The following is a 19,987-nucleotide window of genomic DNA, read 5'->3' as shown; positions in this document are numbered from 1 at the left end:
TAGCCTAGTGATCTGTGAATAGCCAAACTTATGAAGAAACTGAACTGTTAAAATGTGCTTTCTGCTTTCTCCATCTGTTGACTACAACCTACAAGGACAAAGTTACTTTGGAAAGAAGTATCCCCAAACAACATCAACATTCAATTTGAGAATAAAGACAAACAAACTAATCTACTTTCTCTCATCAGTAGAAAATGACTGAAGAAAAGAAGAAACATGATAGAAGAGATGCATATGTGCATGGAAGACATCCTTTGGTCAAGAGGAAGGAGGACATGAAGGAGTAAGCTGATTGTCACCACACATGACTGAAGGAACTCCTCAGGAATGATATATTGAAAAAGAAAAGGAAATACTGAAGGAGCAGTTGGCTGCAGAGCATGCAAAGATAAGGAAACTCCCCAGAAAGGATGTAAAGGAAAATAGGAACTACACAAAAATTAAGGCAAATATGTATGGAGCAGGTGGCTTGGATGAAAAAGCTGTAAAGAGACACAGCAGGAGCCCTGGAATCTGTAGTACCTACAGCTGAAGGATGTCTTCAGAAGGTACTTAAAATAGATGATTCATGAGCACATTAAAAATTCCAAAATTATCATTTGTCAAAATAACCATTACCTGATAACTCTAAAGGAACTGTAGATGTACAGGTAGGTCTTTCACTGGATATAACTGTGTTTGATTGACAGGGGAAAGATGCATCTGTGTGCCTGAGTCTTCAGTGATGCAGATAGTTCCCTATCAGGGGCCCAACATTGATCATGTCCTGGCCCCTCATGCTCCCCTTCCCAAGAATCTAGTGGCCAATTATCCTCTGAGGTTCCAGTGTGAATGAACTATGGAAACAGTAGATCAGGAAGTGAACATGCTGTCAAAACAAATGAGCCAATTCTTTAATAGTACATAAAATAAAGAATAATAAAAAACCATAGAGTAGTTAGAGTTGACAGTCAACTGTTATAGGCAGGGTGGTGGTGGCACACACCTTTAATCCCACCCACCACTTGGGAGGCAGAGCCAGGTGGATCTCTGAGTTCCAGGCCAGCCTGTTCAACAGAGCGAGATCCAGGACAGGCACCAAAACTACACAGAGAAACCCTGCCTCGAAAAACCAAAAAAAAAAAAAAAAAAAAAAAAAAAGACCTGTTTAGCTATGCAAATGGTAAGTGTATAAACAAAAGCAGAATTCAAAATTAATTAATAAATGCTGAAGTCTAAGAAAAGACATATTTTGCATATTTTCAAATGTTTCATATTTGAAATTTTATGTAGTTATAAGTCCTACATCAAATGACTAAAATAAAATTACACTGTATTTCAACAGATAGAGACAGACTGTGGAGTTTCAATAGAGAATTCTTAGCTATTTCTTCTCTCTTGTTTCATATTATATGTTTCAGACTTCTGTATATATTTGCATTCTTAATTACAGGTTTAGCATACTTTATAAATGTTTACTTCTTAAATCATTTTCTTTTTCCAAGTGCAGCCATCTCTTCCTCCTAATGAATGGATAGAGTCCTGCGTATTAAGCTTTCTGGGTGTCTTAATTTCAGGCAACATACTTATCATTCTCTGAAACTTGTTTGCTGTCATAGCACAGAAACACTGAAGTTGGCAAAGTTCTGGGCTCCAGTCATTCCTCAAATTATCAACTGACAACTCTGATTTTAACTTTTCTTAGTTAACACAGAACAGGTTCCTGGATCAAGCCCAATGCTTAGAGAGAGAATCTCAATTCCAGAATGGAACCTTTGAAGTTGGTGTTTCACTCTATTTACTTATTTTACTGTCACAAGACGAGGGTAGACTGCATTAGAACTTGAGGTAGCATGGATAGCCCATTAACATGTACAACTCAGATACAGCATGTAGTTTGAAATAAAATTCTGTTTTTCATACCTGCTGCTTGCTGTACTTTGGACAGAGAGCTTTATTTGTCTCTCCTCCCTACCCTTTTAAAAATGCTTTACACTGACATTGAGCTATTTTTGCAGAACACATTTGCTTTCTGACAGTTTCGGTTTCTACTGTTGGTTAATTTAGCTATGCCTCCCTGTGTAATAGGTGTATATGGCTTTATTTATCAATTATTGTTCCCAAAGCTTTATTATCAACTGCCTCTTCTCTATTAGAAGCAGCTGAATTCATATTATTGTACGTCTGTAGCTGTTTGACACAGTAAATAGCTCTGTTCTACTGTCTGTGATCTCAACTCAATGTAATATATACTATTAAAAATAATGTATGATTTTACCCCTTGAGGAGTTTTTCATGAGAAAAAACATATAAACATGCTAAAATTTAAAAAAAGTTAACCTAAATTTATTATAATAAAGTAAAAATACTACATGATCACTGTAGAAAAACATTTTCTTCCATTTGTATGTGTAGTTAAGATAGTCATCAATTTGAGATATAATAATCATTAATTTTAGGAAGAAAATCATTGTTTAACAGATGCTTCTAGGGAGCAATATTTCAAGTTCTCTGAGAAAACAAGTAGGCAAAGTCAAATATTTAGAAATTGTTTTTTCATGTTAAATCTCATATGAAGACATTTAACTGTTGAATATTGAGAACTTATTTCTTTCTTTGGTGAATACCTTGTGACTTGTAAAGATAAAATAATTTTGAAAACAAGCACCTAAAGATGAAGAACTTCTGTTGGGAAATCATCCAAATTAACCTTCTACCTTCCCTCCTGAAGAAAACAGCCCTGGAACAAGAAAAAAAATTAAAAAAATATGAAGGTGACCATGACAGTGCCACTCCACATTCAGGAAAGCCCTTGGTGAAAACTGATGAGGAAATCATGAACAGTCAGAGTGATTCCCATTATATATGCCTCTAAAGGAACTCATGAAGGAAGATTTGAAAGAAGCATTTCATAAAATATTTGAAATGTATAAGTGATATTTGTTTGAAGAAGGAATTACTTCATATCCCTAAGGAAAGAAAACAGCCAAGGGTAATTCCTTGAAAGCAATGTATTTTGTTTGGGGGCAGGGGAGATGCATTTGTGAGCCCTTGTCAGTCATGTTGCATAGAACATCTAGACAATAGGACTTCAACCTTACACATGTCCCACACTTCCCAAGACCCAGGACCCTTCCCACTTACCATCTCATGCTTAAATGAAAAAAAAAGTTAGACTATAACAAATATGCTTTTAAGATAGATAAAGAAACTTCTTGAATAATAATAATAATAATACAGAAAAATAATGATAAAGAGCGCTGCAGGATTTGCAGTTGACAGAAAGGAACTAATATATTTTCTATGCAAATAACCAAATATAATGACCAGGAAATCCAGTCTTAGACATGTACTTAAGTCTAGTACATGAAAGGGCCGTGGTCTCAGCAATTCAAAGATAGGAATCATGTAACTTTAACAACAGCATGTGATTCTAATGGAAAGCCCTATATCACCAAGCAATTTAATCCTCGGGCTTTTCTGCCTCTGATATTCTCCTTAAATATTTCACAAGTCTGTGTAAGCTTGTATTTTTAACCTAATCATATTTATGAATATTTATCTTCTTGAATTCACATGCTTTAAAATACGTCATGTTCTTCTTAGTTGTCCGTGCAGTTCTGTGTTCCGAGGCTTCTGTGTACCTAAATTTCATATTACAAACTGAAAACATCCTTCACCATTCCCTGTGTTTTGGCTGACTATTGACAGAGCTGTCTGTAGTTAGAAGTTTTCCTGTGTCATGGCCGGCCAGTGGTCGGGTATAAATCTCTCCCACTTGCATCTTCTAAGTAAGCACAGAGAGGCTTATATTAATTATAACTGCTTGGCAATTAGCTCAGGCTTTTTACTGACTAGCTCTTACACTTAATTTAACCCATAATTCTTATTTATGTTTAGCCATGTGACTTGGTACCTTTTCTCAGTTCTGCCTTGTCATCTTGCTTCCTCTGTGTCTGTTGGAGACTTCTGACTCAGCTCTTCCTCTGCCTATACTTCCTGCCTGGCTACTGGCCAATCAGCATTTTATTTATCAACCAAATTGAGCAAAACATAGTCACAGCATACAGAATGATATCCCACAGCAGCTGTCTGCTCTTATCTCCATTCTAGTAAATAGCAGCTGGTAAATTGTATTGAAACACTGGAGTAGAGAAGACCTGGACTCCAGTCCTGCTTCCAAACCCCAATCAATCACAAAGTTCTGTTTTCAAGATATGTCTCTTTCCGCAGAGAACAGATTCACTTAATGATTTAAAGACACATACCATATCATTTTTCTTATTTTATTGTACTGAGGAAAACTAGTAGTGATCATCAGATACCTTGTTCATTATCTCATGTGGACATTACAGCATGTTAGAACATGACTCAATGTGGATAGACTACATGTATGCACGATATTCTCACAGTGTATAAATAAATACAATTTTGACTTTGTTGTGCCTGCCAGCTGGTGTCCCTTTAGTAAGATGGTTCTATTTGTCTCTCTTCCCTCTTTAAACTTTTAAGGGTGATTTTGTCATAACCTGAGCTATTCTTCAATTTGATTTTTTTTCTATTCTATCAATGCCTCCATGGTTATCTGCTTTTCTAAAAGCTTTTTTTTTTCTTTTTTTCTTTTTTTTTCTTTTTTTTTTGGTTTTTTGAGACAGGGTTTCTCTGTATAGCTTTGTGCCTTTCCTGGAACTCGCTTTGGAGACCAGGCTGGCCTTGAACTCACAGAGATCCCCCTGCCTCTGCCTCCCAAGTGCTGGGATTAAAGGCGTGCGCCACCACCGCCCGGCTTCTAAAAGCTTTTTATGTAGTGGTTTTCTGTGGCTTTCCCCCCACACACAATCATTTCCCCAAATATTTATTACTGCCTATTTTTCCTCTTAGAAGACGCAAATTCATTTTTAATTTTTTATAATTTATGATTTGTTAATGTAAACTACACATTATATCATATAACTATAAACTACAAAGTATATAATATAAAGTCAAATTTAGCAGGTTTTTTTTTTTTTTTGCTTTTTAATGGTGTTTAGGTTTTCAGTAACTTAGGCTTGACTACTAGATATTTATTGATAAATGGAAAAAAGCCTTAAATGTACTGTTGGGGCTCAACACTTTTAGGTAATGCAAGGTAATATCTTTTACACAAGTCATCCTTTGTGGTGCTAAAAGACAAGTAATCATTTGTTTGAAGATTTAACAAGTAAGATGTATTTATTGTAGTCAACACTGCTATCAATACTAAGTAAATGGGTTCATGTTTTTCTCCTACTCTAAATGAAAGTAAATTGGTTTCACTTCTTATTAAACTGGTGATGGTATAGGTAGCAGGGCATTTATGAAGATATTTAGCTAATTATTAAATAGTTGCTCCTTTTTCTTCTTACATATACTGTAATATGTAAGGGTAGAGTCATTTTGAAAACATTCCAACTTCTCATATTCAGAAAATATCTACAGAAAAAAAAAACTAAGGAAGAAATATAACAGCAAGACCCTAAATCCAAAGCAGCCTGCTACCAAGAGAGTGAAGGAAATAAAGCATGAACACAATGAATTAAATAAAGTACATGCATCTTGAGGAAGTCATTAAAAAATATGTAAAAGTGAAAATTTGAAAAGTGCTTATAAAAATAAAAATAATATTTGCTCTAAGGAAGAAGGACTACCTTTTGTATCTAGGGGAAAAATAAGATTGAGGGTAATTCTAATTAAAAAAAACCCAGCATATTTCATTTTGAGGACAATGCATCTGCAAGCCCATGTCTGCAGTACTGCAGAGTGTCCACACACCAGGACCCCAGCTTTGTATGTATCCCTCACCTCGTTCACACCCTGGGTCACAGCTGCATCCTTCTCACTAATCCATAAAATTTTAAGTGAAAATAAATTAGACTATGAATATAACAAACTTGATATTAACAAGTTTTTTTACACAAATGAGAATTCTTATAAGATAAATAATAATAATAATAATAATAATAATAATAATAATGGAATGATGATAAAAGATTTCTAGAGTAGTTACAGTTGAAATGAAAGGAACTAACATGTTTAATGTGCAAATGAGTGTATTATAAGCCAAAAATATAATTACCTAGAATATCAATATTAGATATGTGCCTCACTATAGTAAACCAAAAGGGCAGTAGTTCCCATAATTCAAGGAAATGAATCAAGTGACTATAAAACAGTATATGACCTACCCATCATTGACTACCAGCCTCTGGAAAAATGAGGCTTCATTTTCATCCCACAAGTGTAACCACCCCCACTGGATTGGGAACCCCATATATTTTTCTTCCTGATTATCCCATATGTTCTCTTGTTTCTACTGATCACAGTCAACTTTATCAGTTTCCCTCTGTGTCTCTAATAATATATCCAAATTTCTAATTAACTACTCAGCTGACTGTTAAAGGACCACCTTCAGCCATAGAGGTGGAGGCATAAGTACTATCAAACATACCCAGGTGGTGAGTAACAGTAACACTCTAGAGGTATTCACACACCTAGACTTAAAAGGGATTGGATTCTGAAAAACAGACTGCAATCTAACAGTTTATTATTGTTGACTGCCCTCAGCAATCAATCACCTGTGTCTCTTGGATGTTGAAATGATGCTGAGATAATTAAAGGAAACAGGTGCCTTAAGGTTTCTCTCAGATGAAGATAGGAAACCTAATTGGTAATAATAGAAAAAATAAATCATGTTCTAGATTACTTTTTTTCTCAAACTATATGATGCCAATAATTTAACACTAACCTATAAATTTTTAATAGCAGAGTCCTAAACACTATAATATCATAGCTACAAGCTCAGGATTTTAAATTCCCTTTGGTTGCTTCTTTTTTTTTTATTTTTTGAGACAGGATTTCTCTGTGTAGTTTTGGTGCCTGTCCTGGATCTTGCTCTGTAGACCAGGCTGGCCTCAAACTCACAGAGATCCACCTGCTTCTGCCTCCCAAGTGCTGGGATTAAAGGCATGTGACACCACTGCCTGACTTGGTTGCTTCTTTTTTTTTTCATTTTTCTCTATTAAGAAATTTTCTACTCACTCTACATACCACCCACAGATTCCACCTCATCTCTCCTCCCACCCCCAGCACTCCCTCCCAAGCCACCCTACATCCCCACATCCCCCAAATGAAGGTCTCCCATGGGGAGTCAGCAGAGCCCTGCACACTGAGCCTAGGCAGGTCCAAGACCCTCCCCATGTACCATTGCTGCACAAGGTGTCACACCACAGGCACTGGATTCCCAAATCTGCCCATGTACCAGGGATGGATACCCATCCCCCTGCCTGGGTGCCCCCCAAACAGTTCTAGCCAAACAACCGTCTTCCATATCCAGAGAGCCTAGTCCAGTCCCATGGGGCTCCACAGCCACTAGTCTACAATCCATGGGCTTCCACCAGTGTGGCTGGTCATCTCAGCATGTCTTCTCATCATGATCTCGATGTCCCTCACCTGCAGAATCCCTTCTCTCTCTCATTGATTGGATTCCCAGAGCTCAGTCTGGTGCCTGGCCATGGATCTCTGCATCTGCCTCCATCAGCACTGGACAAAGGCTCTATGATGGTAGTTAGGGTATTCACTAGACCAGTCACCAGAGTAGACCAGTCCCGGTACCCTCTAGACCACTGCCAGCACTCCCAGGTGGGGTCATCCTTGTGGATTCCTGAGTCTCCCCAGCACCCTGCCTCTTCTTATTTGCAGTTGATGTTCCCATACCTCATCTATCGTGGTATCTCCCTCCCTGCCCTCCCACTCTGTCCCTGTTCCAGCTCAACCCTCCCATTTCCCTATGTTCTCATCCCCTGTTCCTCACTCCCCCCCCACTGCCAGTCCACTCACATAGATCTTATCCACTTCTCCTTTGCTGGGCCATTCATGTGTCCCTCCTAGGGTCTTTCCCTGTTAACTAGCCTTCTCTGGAGCTGTGGGTTGCAGGCCATCCCTTTCCTCACATCTAGTATCCACTTATGAGTGAGTACATATCATGTTTGTCCCTCTGAGTCTGAGTTACCTCACTCAGGATGATATTTTCTAGTTCCATCCATTTGCCTGCAAATTTCATATCATTGTTTTTTACTGCTGAGTAGTACTCCATTGTGTAAATGTGCCACATTTTCTTTATCCATTCTTCAGTTGAGGGGCATCTAGGTTGTTTCTAGGCTCTTGCTATTATGAATAATGCTGATACGAACATAGTTGAGTATGTGTCCTTGTGGTAAGATTGAGCATTCCTTGGGTATATGCCCAAGAGTGGTATAGCTGGGTCTTGAGGAATACTTATTCTTAATTTTCTGAGAAACCACCATACTGATTTCCAGAGTGACTGTACAAGTTTGCATTCCCACCAATAGTGGAGGAGTGTTCCCCTTGCTCCACATCCTTTCCAGCCTAAGCTGTCTTCAGTGTTTTTGATGTTAGCCATTCTGACAGGTGTAAGATGGAATCTTAGAGTTGTTTTGATTTGCATTTCCCTGATGACTAAGGATGTTGAGCAGTTCCTTAAATGTCTTTCAACTGTTTGAGATTCTTCTGTTGATAATTTTCTGTTAAGCTCTGTAGCCCATTTTTTAATTGGATTGTTCAGTATTTTGAAGGCTAGCTTTTTTAGTTCTTTTTATATTTTGGAGATCAGCCCACTGTCAGATGTGGGGTTGTTGAAGATCTTTTCCCATTCTGTAGGCTGTCGTTTTGTCTTATTGACCATGTCCTTTGCCCTACAAAAGCTTCTCAGTTTTAGGAGGTCCCATTTATTAATTGTTGCTCTCAGTGTCTGTGCTACTGGTGTTATATTTAGGAAGTGGTCTCCTGTGCCAATGCATTCAAGACTACTTCTTACTTTCTGTTCTATCAAATTCAGTGTAGCTGGATTTATGTTGAGGTCTTTGATCCACTTGGACTTGAGTTTTGTTCATGGCAACAGATATGGATCTATTTGCAATCTTGCTGCAAGTTGACATCCAGTTATGCCAGCAGCATTTGCTGAAGATGCTTTCTTTTTTCCATGGTACTGTTTTGGCTTCTTTGTCAAAAATTATGTGTTCATAGGTGTGTGGATTAATGTTAGAATCTTCAATTCGATTCCATTGGTCCATGTGTCAGTTTTTATGCCAGTACCAAGCTGTTTTTATTACTATAGCTCTATAGTAGAGCTTCAGGTCAGGGATTGTGATGCCTCCAGAGGTTGCTTTATTATACAGGATTCTTTTCATTATCCTAGGTTTTTTGTTTTTCCATATAAAGTTAAGTATTATTTTTTCCAAGTCTGGCTTAGAAGCAGCTGTGGCCTTCCTCATAGCCAGACTGGTCAGATACAAAGTCAGCTTTGTTCTGAGGATAATAGAGCTCATCATAAACATTCACATAAGGGCAGAGGATACTGTGCTATTGGGTGACTATTCCTTAATGCTTTCTATATTTGTGTCCTCTGTCTTTTGTATCTGTGAGAATTGTGGCATTGGTACAGCTATCTGTTAGAACAAATATCAAGGTTGATAGTAACTCAGGCTCTAAAGCAATCTGCTTGCACAATGCCACTTACTTGATTTTCAGCCAAGACCTTGTGGTACAAAATGCCAGAGACATTTCTTTCCATTATTTTTATAATTTATATATGTTCCTGCAGGACTTTGAGATAAGAATGTACCTGCATTTACAATGCGATCATGTTCAGAAGTGGATTTGCTAACTGAGCATGCTTAGAATAAATAGAACTCTACTTAAACGTGTCCACACTCCCTAAGTATAACCCCCATGCTTCCCTTATTTAGGAAAAGCTTTGCTTTGGAAATAACTCCCATGGTCTTCTTGCCTCCTGCAGGCAAGAAATCTGTCTTAGTTCTCCAACTTGGCTGTTCTTGGTAGTCAAACTGACTAACTCTGGAATTAACTGAAACCCCCAAAGGTGGGTACACCTGTAAGGGATTTTTCTTAAAGGTTTTGAAATTAAAGACCCATTCTTAATCTGGATCATTTGAAGTGATGAGATCTACTTTTAGCAACTTGGTGGGGTGTACACCTTTAACTCCAGCATGCTAGAGGCAGAGGCAGTCTTTTTTTTTTCTGAGTTTGAGGCTAGCCTGGTCTACAGAATGAGTTTCAGGGCTACACAGATAAACTGTCACAAAAACACCAAAAAGCAATCAAACAGAGAATAAGACCCACCTTTAATCTGGATCACACCTTTTAGTAACAGCCTACAGATATTGAGGAAGGAAGCTCTCTCTTCTTGCCTGCTTGCCCTAGGTCTGCTACCAAGTTTATTCCTTTACAAACCTTAGAGACTACTCCCTTGGAATTTTGGTGTATACTAAAGACCAGCTGAGACATCCAGCCTCATGGACTGAGCAATTCCTGGATTCTTCAGATTTCCATGGGTAGACAGCCATTGTTGAACTAGTGGACCACAGCTTATGAGACATTCTAATAAATCCACTTTCTACATACACAGAGAGATTGATATTTACAAGTCCTGCTCCTGTAGTGAAACTTACATAATGCAGCGATGTTTTTTTTAACTGCTCACTGAGGAAGATATGCTAGCATATAATAGTGCTCATAAAGATAATCTTTCTAGATCCATTTCTCTCTACATATTCAACTTATCATGAAGACTACTCTTTTTATTATTATTCACTTGTCAAGAGTGTGCCCTTAATTCCAGAAGAAAACTTCAACAGCAATGGGGCCATCATCCAGCCTTCTGGTGGGAGACAGATTTTTCATTTTTTTTTTTAATCTGGTTCCTCATTTCTCTCCTGGTTCTCTTAGTGCCTGCGACAAACAGGTAAAATGTACCTTCAGTTCACCTGACCTCAGCATGAAGCTACAGAACAAACATCTCCTTTTGTGTTCTTATATCTCTCTTTAAAATTGTTAATATTCTGGTTACCCTTCTACCTGTGGGACAGGGAATTGCTGCACTCCACCCTGAGTAAATGGCTGTGCAAGCTAGTTGCACTAGGTCCCGGAGGAAGAATGGGAAGTGCTTATGGAAAGCTGGAACATAGCAGGATCAGCAATTGGAGCCAGGGGCAAGTGCTATTGAAATGCTGCAAATCTCTGCTGATCTGGAAAAGGTCTAGGTCTGGGGTCGAAGGCAGGGTCAGAAACCATTGTGCTGTGTCTTTAAGCACACTGTAACCCTAAGGGAGGTGCTCTTGTCACTCATGCCTCATTAGCCAATTAGCGCCCACAGGCCACACTTTCAGTCAGAAGTGGTGCAGGGCCCTTCCAGGAGCCAGGTTGCAGGCTTGGCTTTGTAGAGGAGCTGGTGCCATTATCTTCATGTGCTGTTCTGGGCTGTGAGTGCTTCCTCAGGATGAGGAATGGCCAGTGCTTCCTTGGAGTTTGATTTTGATTAGAATATTGTAATTCTTGTTTAAGGAACCATAATATATATTTGTAGGTCTGTCTTTGTGTCTTGTTTTGTTGTGGTGCCATCAATGTTGATTTTATTAATTGTATTCTAGATATATTGTTTATTTCCTGAAAAATTTTGTATTTAGAAAATTTCTTGTTGCCGGGCAGCAGTGGCACACGCCTATAATCCCAGCACATGGGAGGCAGAGCCAGGTAGATCTCTGTGAGTTTGAGGCCAGCCAGCCTGGTCTACAGAGTGAGATCCAAGATAGGGACCAAAATAACACAGAGAAACCCTGTTTCAAAAAAAACCAAAAAAAAAGAAGAAGAAGAAGAAGAAGAAGAAGAAGAAGAAGAAGAAGAAGAAGAAGAAGAAGAAGAAGAAGAAAGAAAGAAAGAAAGAAAGAAAGAAAGAAAGAAAGAAAGAAAGAAAGAAAGAAAGAAAGAAAGAAAGAAAGAAAGAAAGAAAAAGAAAATTTCTTGTTATGAGTTCCTTGAGGTTTAGGAACTTTCTTTGTAGAAACAGTTTTAATTTTCTCTTTTTGAGTTTAGAGGCTTGCATCTTCCCATTTCCTGGCATATCTGTGTATTTTATTTGTTGCTGTCTTCATGTTTGTGTTTTTGCCTTTGAAAGAGATTATGTTTATTATGATTGATGTGGGAAGGCTCTTTTACTGAGTTGGCAATATCCCTAAGCAAGTGGGCCCGGGCTGGATAAGAGAGCTAGCTGAGTATGAGACAGCTTCTAAGCCAGAAAGAAAGCCAGTAAACAATGTTTCCCCATGGTGATAGACCCCAGACCCAGGGTACTACCTTCTCGGGTGGGCGCCCCCAGAACCCGGACTCCGGTCCAGTTGATGCAAACAGCAAGAGGTTTATTGATGCGACTATACAGTCAGGCTACTCTTGTCCTGAGAGCAAGAGTCGCATCCTACTGCAGCCACATAGGTACTTTTAAAGGGAAAACCATTGTACCCACCCTGTGATCAGGCTGTGATCTTGTGAAATTAGCCTCTAGATATAAATCAATCGAAATGAAATTGTATGTGAATTGTAATCTTGTGGCTTTTGTGTGGTTTTTCCTTACTTATTTTGCAGACAGGTCTTTAGTAAGCCAGGGTGGCCTTGAATTCCATATTCACCTGAGGATGGCCTTGTCTTAATGCTCTTACGCACACACAAGCCACTGTCCAGCTTATGATATAACATGTAAAATGTAAAAATGTTGCTCCTTTGTTCATACAGTATAGGTTTTGATTCAGTTTTGGAGAATAGTCTTGTTTTTCATTCAGAAAATCCACCATATTAGACCCACTAAGTGATTTCATTTAGATTTCTGTTTGCGTTTTGTCCTTTTTGGCATGAGTGTACATGAATTAGTTCTAAATCGTCATTTATACTCAGCTTTCCTTTTAAAAAGTTTATTTGCTTTTTCAATTATGATCTCTTTACATATCTTAGAGTCTCCATTATTGTCGATAGTTTTTATGCTGGTAGTGAAACCCAGGGAGGGCACATGCTAGGCAGTTGCCCTACCACGGAGCTGCTCCCTTCCTTAGAAATGCTTTGATGTTTGAAAATATTCTTCTTTGTTATGATTTCAGTAAATAATCAAGCCCCTTTCTTAAATAAATCTTTTTTTTTTATTTTTTTTTATTCAGCTGTGGGTTTTCTCTCTGTGGGATAATTGCACTGTTAGATGACTTCATTTCTGAGTTTTTTTTTTTTTTTTTTTTTTTTTTTGGTTTTTTGAGGCAGGGTTTCTTTGTATAGTTTTGTGCCTTTCCTGGAACTGGCTTTGGAGACTAGGCTGGCCTTGAACTCACAGAGATCTGCCTGCTTCTGCCTCTCTAGTGCTGGGATTAAAGGCGTGCGCCACTGCTGCCCGGCCATTTCTGAGTTTTTAAGGCCTTTTTTGTTTCATGTATTCTATCCTTGAATAAAGACTCAAGCTTTTCTTGTGGACAGTATTAAGACTGTGTGTAAGGAATTGTCTTTCTTTTTTATCAAAAAGCCTAATAAATGTTTCAGCTAACTTACATTTGCCCTGTTTTTAAAGTTTTAATTAATGAGTTAATCAATATATTCCATCCGGTTTTGCTTGGCAGGTTCCTTGGAGTTCACCTGTGTAGGCCATGCTGGTCTCTCACTTGGGGTAATCCTGCTCCCTTTCCTAGAGATGGGACTACAGGTGTGTCCAGTAAAATTTCATTTATCTCTCAATTATTTTCTCCCCTAATATATGTCTGTTAATCATTGTGTATTGCAGCATATGTGAAATCTAACAAATGTAGCTCTTGCTTACAAGTAGACAATCATTGGAATCAATGTTTTCTATTTTTCAGTTAGAAGTTAGGGTTGTTTTTTTTTTTTTTTTTTTTGAGATAAGGTTTCTCTGTGTAACAGTTCTAACTGTCCTGGAACTTGCTTTGTAGACCAGGATGGGCTCCAAACTCACAAAGATCCACCTGCCTCTATCTCCTAATTGCTGGGATTAAAGGCATGCCCACTACTGCCTGGCAGAAATTAGGATTTTTGAGTTCAGATTACTTAAATGCAGGATACATTTTCAGTCCTATGGAAGTATGGAGACATTATGTGTGTTTATGCTAAGTGAAGCTATTATTACTTTTATATAACAGTAACAATGTACCGGGAGGGTCCAGAGAAATATCAAGTAAGGAATAAAGTTTCCTACAGTTCCAGTCTGTGTTCTTTTAGGCCCCTAAGAACATGTTGAGCTCCTTGCTGGGAAAGCTGTTTTCTGGATTAAGAAGAATTCATTTACTTTATAGGTGCTAGAGTGGTATTATATCATGTTACAGTTGCTTTTCTTCTACCTTGGCTCATAACTGACCGAAATCATGTTGAGAAATTCAGTGTTTTTGACTCACAGACACTTAGGTTTAGGTTTGTTAGCTCTACACAAGCCACCCATTATTATTGAGTATGTCATGCATGAATATAATGTACCTTGATTAAATCCACCTCTTATTTCCTCCTCTTCTGTACGCCTTTCTCTTTTTGTTTCCTTTTCTCTACTTCATGGGCTAATTTTAGACTCACTGAGTTCACTTAGTGCTTGGGGGAAAAGAGTATTTGGCTTGCAAATCCAGTTCATAGTTTATCATACAGGCAAGTCAGTCAGGAACTTAAGGCAGAAGCCTAGAGACAGGTACTGAAATAGACACCCTGGAGGAATGCAGCTTCCTATCGTGTTCTTCCTGGCTTATTCATTTTTCTTTTCTTTTTTTTTTCAGACAAAAATTGTTTCTTTTTAGCTGAGTACTTTATTCAGATGTTTCCTCTGTTGGCTTCTGCTCTGGAAGCAGCTAGGTCCCCACCTCAATATCACAACAGACTGGATTGAGTGAACATGGGCTCCAAACCAGGGCTTTCAGAACAGCAAAACAATAAACCAAAAACCAAGCCTCTCCTTTCACTTAGGAGGGACTGGAGGCACAGGGTCCAATCCCATCCTGCAACTGTAGACACCTTGGAGTCTGGGCTGCTAACACAGAAACTTGGGTGCCAGGATCAAGGCAGCAGCCCCATGTACTCCAGCTCAAGGATCTGACCACCAACCTCTTCCAATAGAAATGGACACTCTTGAAGGAGTTCTAGCATCTACTTAATTTCCCAAAGAAGTGTAAAATCTACCAAGAGGGATAAAATGAGTCAGAATAAATCAGCTCTCTCGTGATAAACTTTCCTGAGTAACAACTTTTGGTTGCTGAGAAGCCTCAGCACAGTGTTTCAAAGTGGCAAAATACAGAGCAAACACTGAGTACATCCAGCGGTAACTTAACGCTCAAGGACAGGTTTATGCAAGACATAGGTGCACACCCCCTGCCTTTCTTCAGTGTATATGGCAAGTAGCTAAGACCCCTGATCATTAAAATAAGTTATTTTGTACATTACAGTGCATAGAGGGAAAGAGCTTTCACAGAGGTGACCAAAAGCCATTGTACACAAAGTCCTGTGGCCTTCAGGAGCTTGACCCCTGTTCTTTGGCTGCAGAGGCCTTCAGAGCAGCAGTTTCCTCCACCTGCTCCGCTGGCATTGCCTCCTCTTCCTCCTCCTTGTCTTAGGGATAGAGGTCTACTCCTGCATGGCCCGGAACTGGTCTCTACAGTCTGATTCCTTGATTTCTTCTTTGCTGTAATGGGAACAGGAAAAGACAGACTTGAGCTGTTCCCCACAGAGGCCACTGGCCATTCCCCCAAGACATGGGCAATTTCAGTTAATATCTCCATTGGGCACTATCAATCTGTGCTCCTCATAGGGATCATTGGGATCATCAGCCACCAGCTCTGCACTGCTAGGAGTTGAATGGTCTTCTTTGGTCACAAATATGATCCGATCCTTCCCTTCTTGCCGGCAGTAGGATATGGTTGCTCCCGATGCCAGCGCGGCCGTAGCTGATACACCTTCACACCGTGACCTCCCTTCTCTCCTCAAGCCTGGTGGAAGGCACTGAGGCCGCCTTATTCATTTTTCTTTTCTTTCCATTTTTAATTGAAAGTAGATTTCCAGACAATATATTTTCAATTTATTTCCCCTTCCCCAACTCCTTCCAGATCTTACCCTCCCATCCAAATCCACTTCGCTTTTCTCCCCCTCTCAGTAGAAAACAGTCATCTAAAATTCTGTTTGCTTTCTTATACACCGCAGTACCACCTGCCCATAATGCAGCTCCACAGTGGGCTGGACCCTCCCTCATTGGTCATCACTCCAGAAAACACCCTATAGTTGAAGTTCCTGCTCCCAAATATTCCTCTTGTGCCATGTTGAGGAGAAGCCAGACAGGAAAAGGATTGTGACTTTAGAGCCAGCATGGGCTGTGTAGTGAGACCCTCTCTGAAAATAAAATCAAATGAAGTAACAAAACAAACACACAATAAACAAACCCTCATAGTTAGTTCAAGTTTTAGCACTACTCTTTTCAAATAATTTGACTATCTTCTTAACACTTTGGAAGATGTGGTTATGAAAGCATCTAGTATTTTTGTCTTTTTATAAGCTTGATTTTAACCACTTGGATAATTTTGTTCAAAGGTGTAAAAGAGAAATTTTGGATGTGGGTAGAACCTGCTCTATGTATCATACACTTTGATCTTTATTCTTGAAGCAAATCTCAGGATGACACTTGAGAAGTAACACCCAAAGTTTTCCTCTGGTCGTCTCATAAATATTGTACCCCATACACACATGTGCACCTTTATATGAATACACACACACACACACACACACACACACACACACACACACACACACAAGAAAAATGAATGTTTAGGAATAGTGAGAAGTGAAAATGTCTAGGAGTTCATTAATATGACTGACTTTTGTTCCTAAAAGGCAAGTTGAATTTTGTGACTTAAGTGGGCTGATTGAAGTCTTAGAGAGGAATAAGGTTCAGGAGAGCTATTTCAGTTGAGAGCATTAGTAGGAATGTTTAAGTGTAAATTAGTGGGACAGAGGTTAGTTAGGAGCAATGTCTATAGGTACCAGAAAGTGTCCTATCATTAGAGGAATGAAAGAAATAAAAACACACCACCTGTATCTTTAATGTAAACACACGTGTTCAGTGTTCTACTGTTCACATACACACAGACTCCACAGTGCTTTCATAGAAGCCAGATGACAACCATAGGAAGTTTGTTTTCTTCTGACTTGTGGGTCTTGTGGATCAAACTAGGTCTTTAGCCTTGGTTGCAATTGCCTTTATTGTCAGAGGCAACTCCTTAGTATTTATTCCTTTTATTTATTTGTCAGGATAATTTGCATGTGTGTCTGAGGATCTGACTCAGATGGTCTTGTCTGTCTATCCTTAGAGCATTAAGCATACATAGATTTGCTTGCCTTCCCAGGACTTAATGCAGTCCAGCATAACTTTTACTCAGTTCCATAGTATATAATCATGTAGATTGTATCTGGGTTTTATTATTTATGTACTCATGTACAGGTGTCTTGGCGATCATGTGGACATAGAAATATCCTCAGTGTTTTCAGAATCAAGCTGTTTTAAAATTATTGCTTATGACATAATTTTGTTATTACCTTCTCTAAGCACACTTTTCTATAGGTCATTGTGTGGATACTTAAACATTTTCAAGAGAAGGAGTTCCATTTCTGTGTTAAATAAAAACAACAATATTTGTTTCTGGTGTGCAGTAACATTAAGCGTACCACATTTGCTTCTCACTCTGCTCATAAAATCTAAGATCTCTTCTTGGATAGTGTGTATTTAATGTTTGGTCATTATATATTTAGAGCAATTACAATACATGCACATATAATACAACAATAGCATTTTTAATTTTTATATTATAGACTCTTGCTACTATTTTTAGAGGCACATTTTGTTTGTGGTTTGTATTTTTATGATAAAATTTAAGCAAATTATAAAACGTAGTGATAATGCAGTGATAGTAATATCAAAATATATGCCTTTATACTAATATATTTATTGGCAAAGTATATACCTGGATCATGAGTGTGAAAACAGACTATCAAAACTAAGAATATAAGCTGGGCGGTGGTGGCACATGCCTTTAATCCCAGCACTCGGGAGGCAGACGCATGTGGATCTCTATGAGTTCAAGGCCCGCCTAGGCTACAGAGTGAGTTCCAGGAAAGGTGCAAAGCTACACAGAGAAACTCTGTCTCAAAAAACAAAACAAAACAAAACAAAAAGAATAAAATACAATTGTGGATTTTAGTCTGCCTTTAAGGATATGTAGGGAACTTGGAATGATGGTAGCACATTTTGATAGATATTAAAATGGATACACCAACAAGCTTCATAGGTCCATTTGCTTGGACTATCATTTCCTAACCCTTTACCCTGACATAATGTCTGTCTTTTTTGTTGAGGTGTGTTTCTTATATGCAGGCAGAAGTATCAACCATATTTTCGCATCCATTCTGTTAGTATGTGTCATGTTATTGGGCAACTGAGACCATTTATATTGAGAGATAACAATAATCAACGGTTGTTGATACAGGTTATATTGTGTGTGTGTGTGAGAGAGAGAGAGAGAGAGAGAGAGAGAGAGAGAGAGAGAGACAGACAGACAGACAGACAGACAGACAGACAGACAGACAGACAGAGACAGAGTGTGTTTCCCTTCTTTTGGTTTTGCTGGTGTGAGACTATTTCTTTCTTATGTTTTCATTGGTGTAGTTACCCTCTCTGTGTTTGAGTTTTCTTTCTAAGAAGCATCTTCTGTAGGGCCGGATTTGTAGATAGATATTTTTAAAAGTTTATTTATTATGGAATATCTTACTTTCTCCATCTGCTATGTATAATAATCTCAGCTGTCATGTGTGGTTTCTTGGGGTATGCAGCACATTTGTTCAAGTCCTTCTGGTTTTAGTCTCCATTGAGAAATCTAGTGTAATTCTAATAGGTCTGCTTTTACGTGTTACTTGATGTTTTTTCCCTTGAAGCTTTATATTCTTTCTTTTTCTGTATGTTTAGTGTTTTGATTGTAATGTGGTAAGGAGACTTTTTTTCCATTCTTTTTGGTATTCTGTAGGCTTCTCCTTAGGGTAGGGACATTTTCTTCTATATTTTTTTTGAAAATATTCTCTGTGCCTTTGATCTGATTTTCCTCTTTTTTCTTTATTCTTTATGTTCTTGTATTTGTTCTTATGTAATATCCTAGATTTCTTGGATATTTTATGTCAGGAATTTCTTTAGATTTAACTTTTTTTGACCAGTGTTTCTATTTCTTCTATCTTAAGTTCCTGAAATTCTCTCTTCCATCTCTTGCATTCTGTTGATGAAACTTTCCTTTGTAGTTCCTGTTTGCATTCCTAAACATTTCATTTCCAGAATTCCCTCTGTTGGGTATTTTCTTTCTTGCTTCTATTTCCATTTTGAGGTCTTGAACGGTTTTATTCAATGCCTTCAACTGTTTTGTTTCATTTTTCTTGGCTTTATTTCAAGAATTCATTTTTCCAATGCTTTGGTTGTGTTTACCTGGCTTTCTCTAAGGGATTTATTCATTTTCTCTTTAAAGACCTCTATCTTATGTAGTTGGTGTTAAGGTTTTTTTCTTGTGCTTCAGCTATGTTGGAATATTCAGGACCTGCTCTAGTAGGAAAGCTGGACTCACAATTAAAAATATGAGTTGCTAGATTCTTGAAATGTTCATGGGACAGCCTGGCGAATCATCATAGGTAAACTTCTCAGTAAAACTGGAAATGTTAGGACACACACAAACTCATAACTATTCTTTCGAGTCATTTGTTATTTTGTATTTTTAAAACTATTATGTTGGCTATTATCAGAATTATGGAGGTTGATATTATAAATTGTTCCTGTTTGTATAGATTGTGATTTTGGTCTGTTGTTAAGAATTGTGATAATTGCAATGAGAATGGCAAAGACCCACTAAATGGACAACAAATGCTGGAGAGCACGTGGGGAAAAGAGAAACATCATGAGCAGGAAAGTAGATAAGCCTAGGCAGTACAACAATGGTTATACTTTATTAATGCTGATGGTCATCACACAAGGTTCACTCTCTCAATCCCTAACTCAGTTCCTACGCCTATCACCCCATGGCTGCTCACCTTTGTCAAGTACCTTAGCTGATAGTGAGGTCCAGTCACTAACAGAGGTCTC

General features: G+C 38.3%; 1 protein-coding gene and 1 pseudogene across 4 annotated transcripts in view; one reads left to right on the top strand and one right to left on the bottom strand.

Annotated features, from left to right (window-relative positions):
• The window catches only part of LOC121820822 (uncharacterized), a 187,000-nt gene that overhangs the window by 89,641 nt on the left and 77,372 nt on the right, over positions 1-19,987 (top strand). Inside the window, exon 6 of one of the 4 annotated variants that reach the window (XM_076563829.1) lies at positions 13,461-13,543. The exons of the other annotated variants lie outside the window; for them this stretch is intronic. Coding sequence (XP_076419944.1) covers positions 13,532-13,543 — 12 coding nt within the window. The 5' untranslated portion in view covers positions 13,461-13,531. The remainder of the gene's footprint in view (positions 1-13,460; positions 13,544-19,987) is intronic. 4 annotated transcript variants of the gene reach the window in all.
• Positions 15,341-16,075, bottom strand: LOC102916272 (mitochondrial intermembrane space import and assembly protein 40 pseudogene; annotated as a pseudogene).

Source organism: Peromyscus maniculatus, chromosome 2 (assembly GCF_049852395.1).
Source record: "Peromyscus maniculatus bairdii isolate BWxNUB_F1_BW_parent chromosome 2, HU_Pman_BW_mat_3.1, whole genome shotgun sequence".
Taxonomy (NCBI): domain Eukaryota; kingdom Metazoa; phylum Chordata; class Mammalia; order Rodentia; family Cricetidae; genus Peromyscus; species Peromyscus maniculatus.
This window is presented reverse-complemented; position numbering and strand designations above follow the sequence as displayed.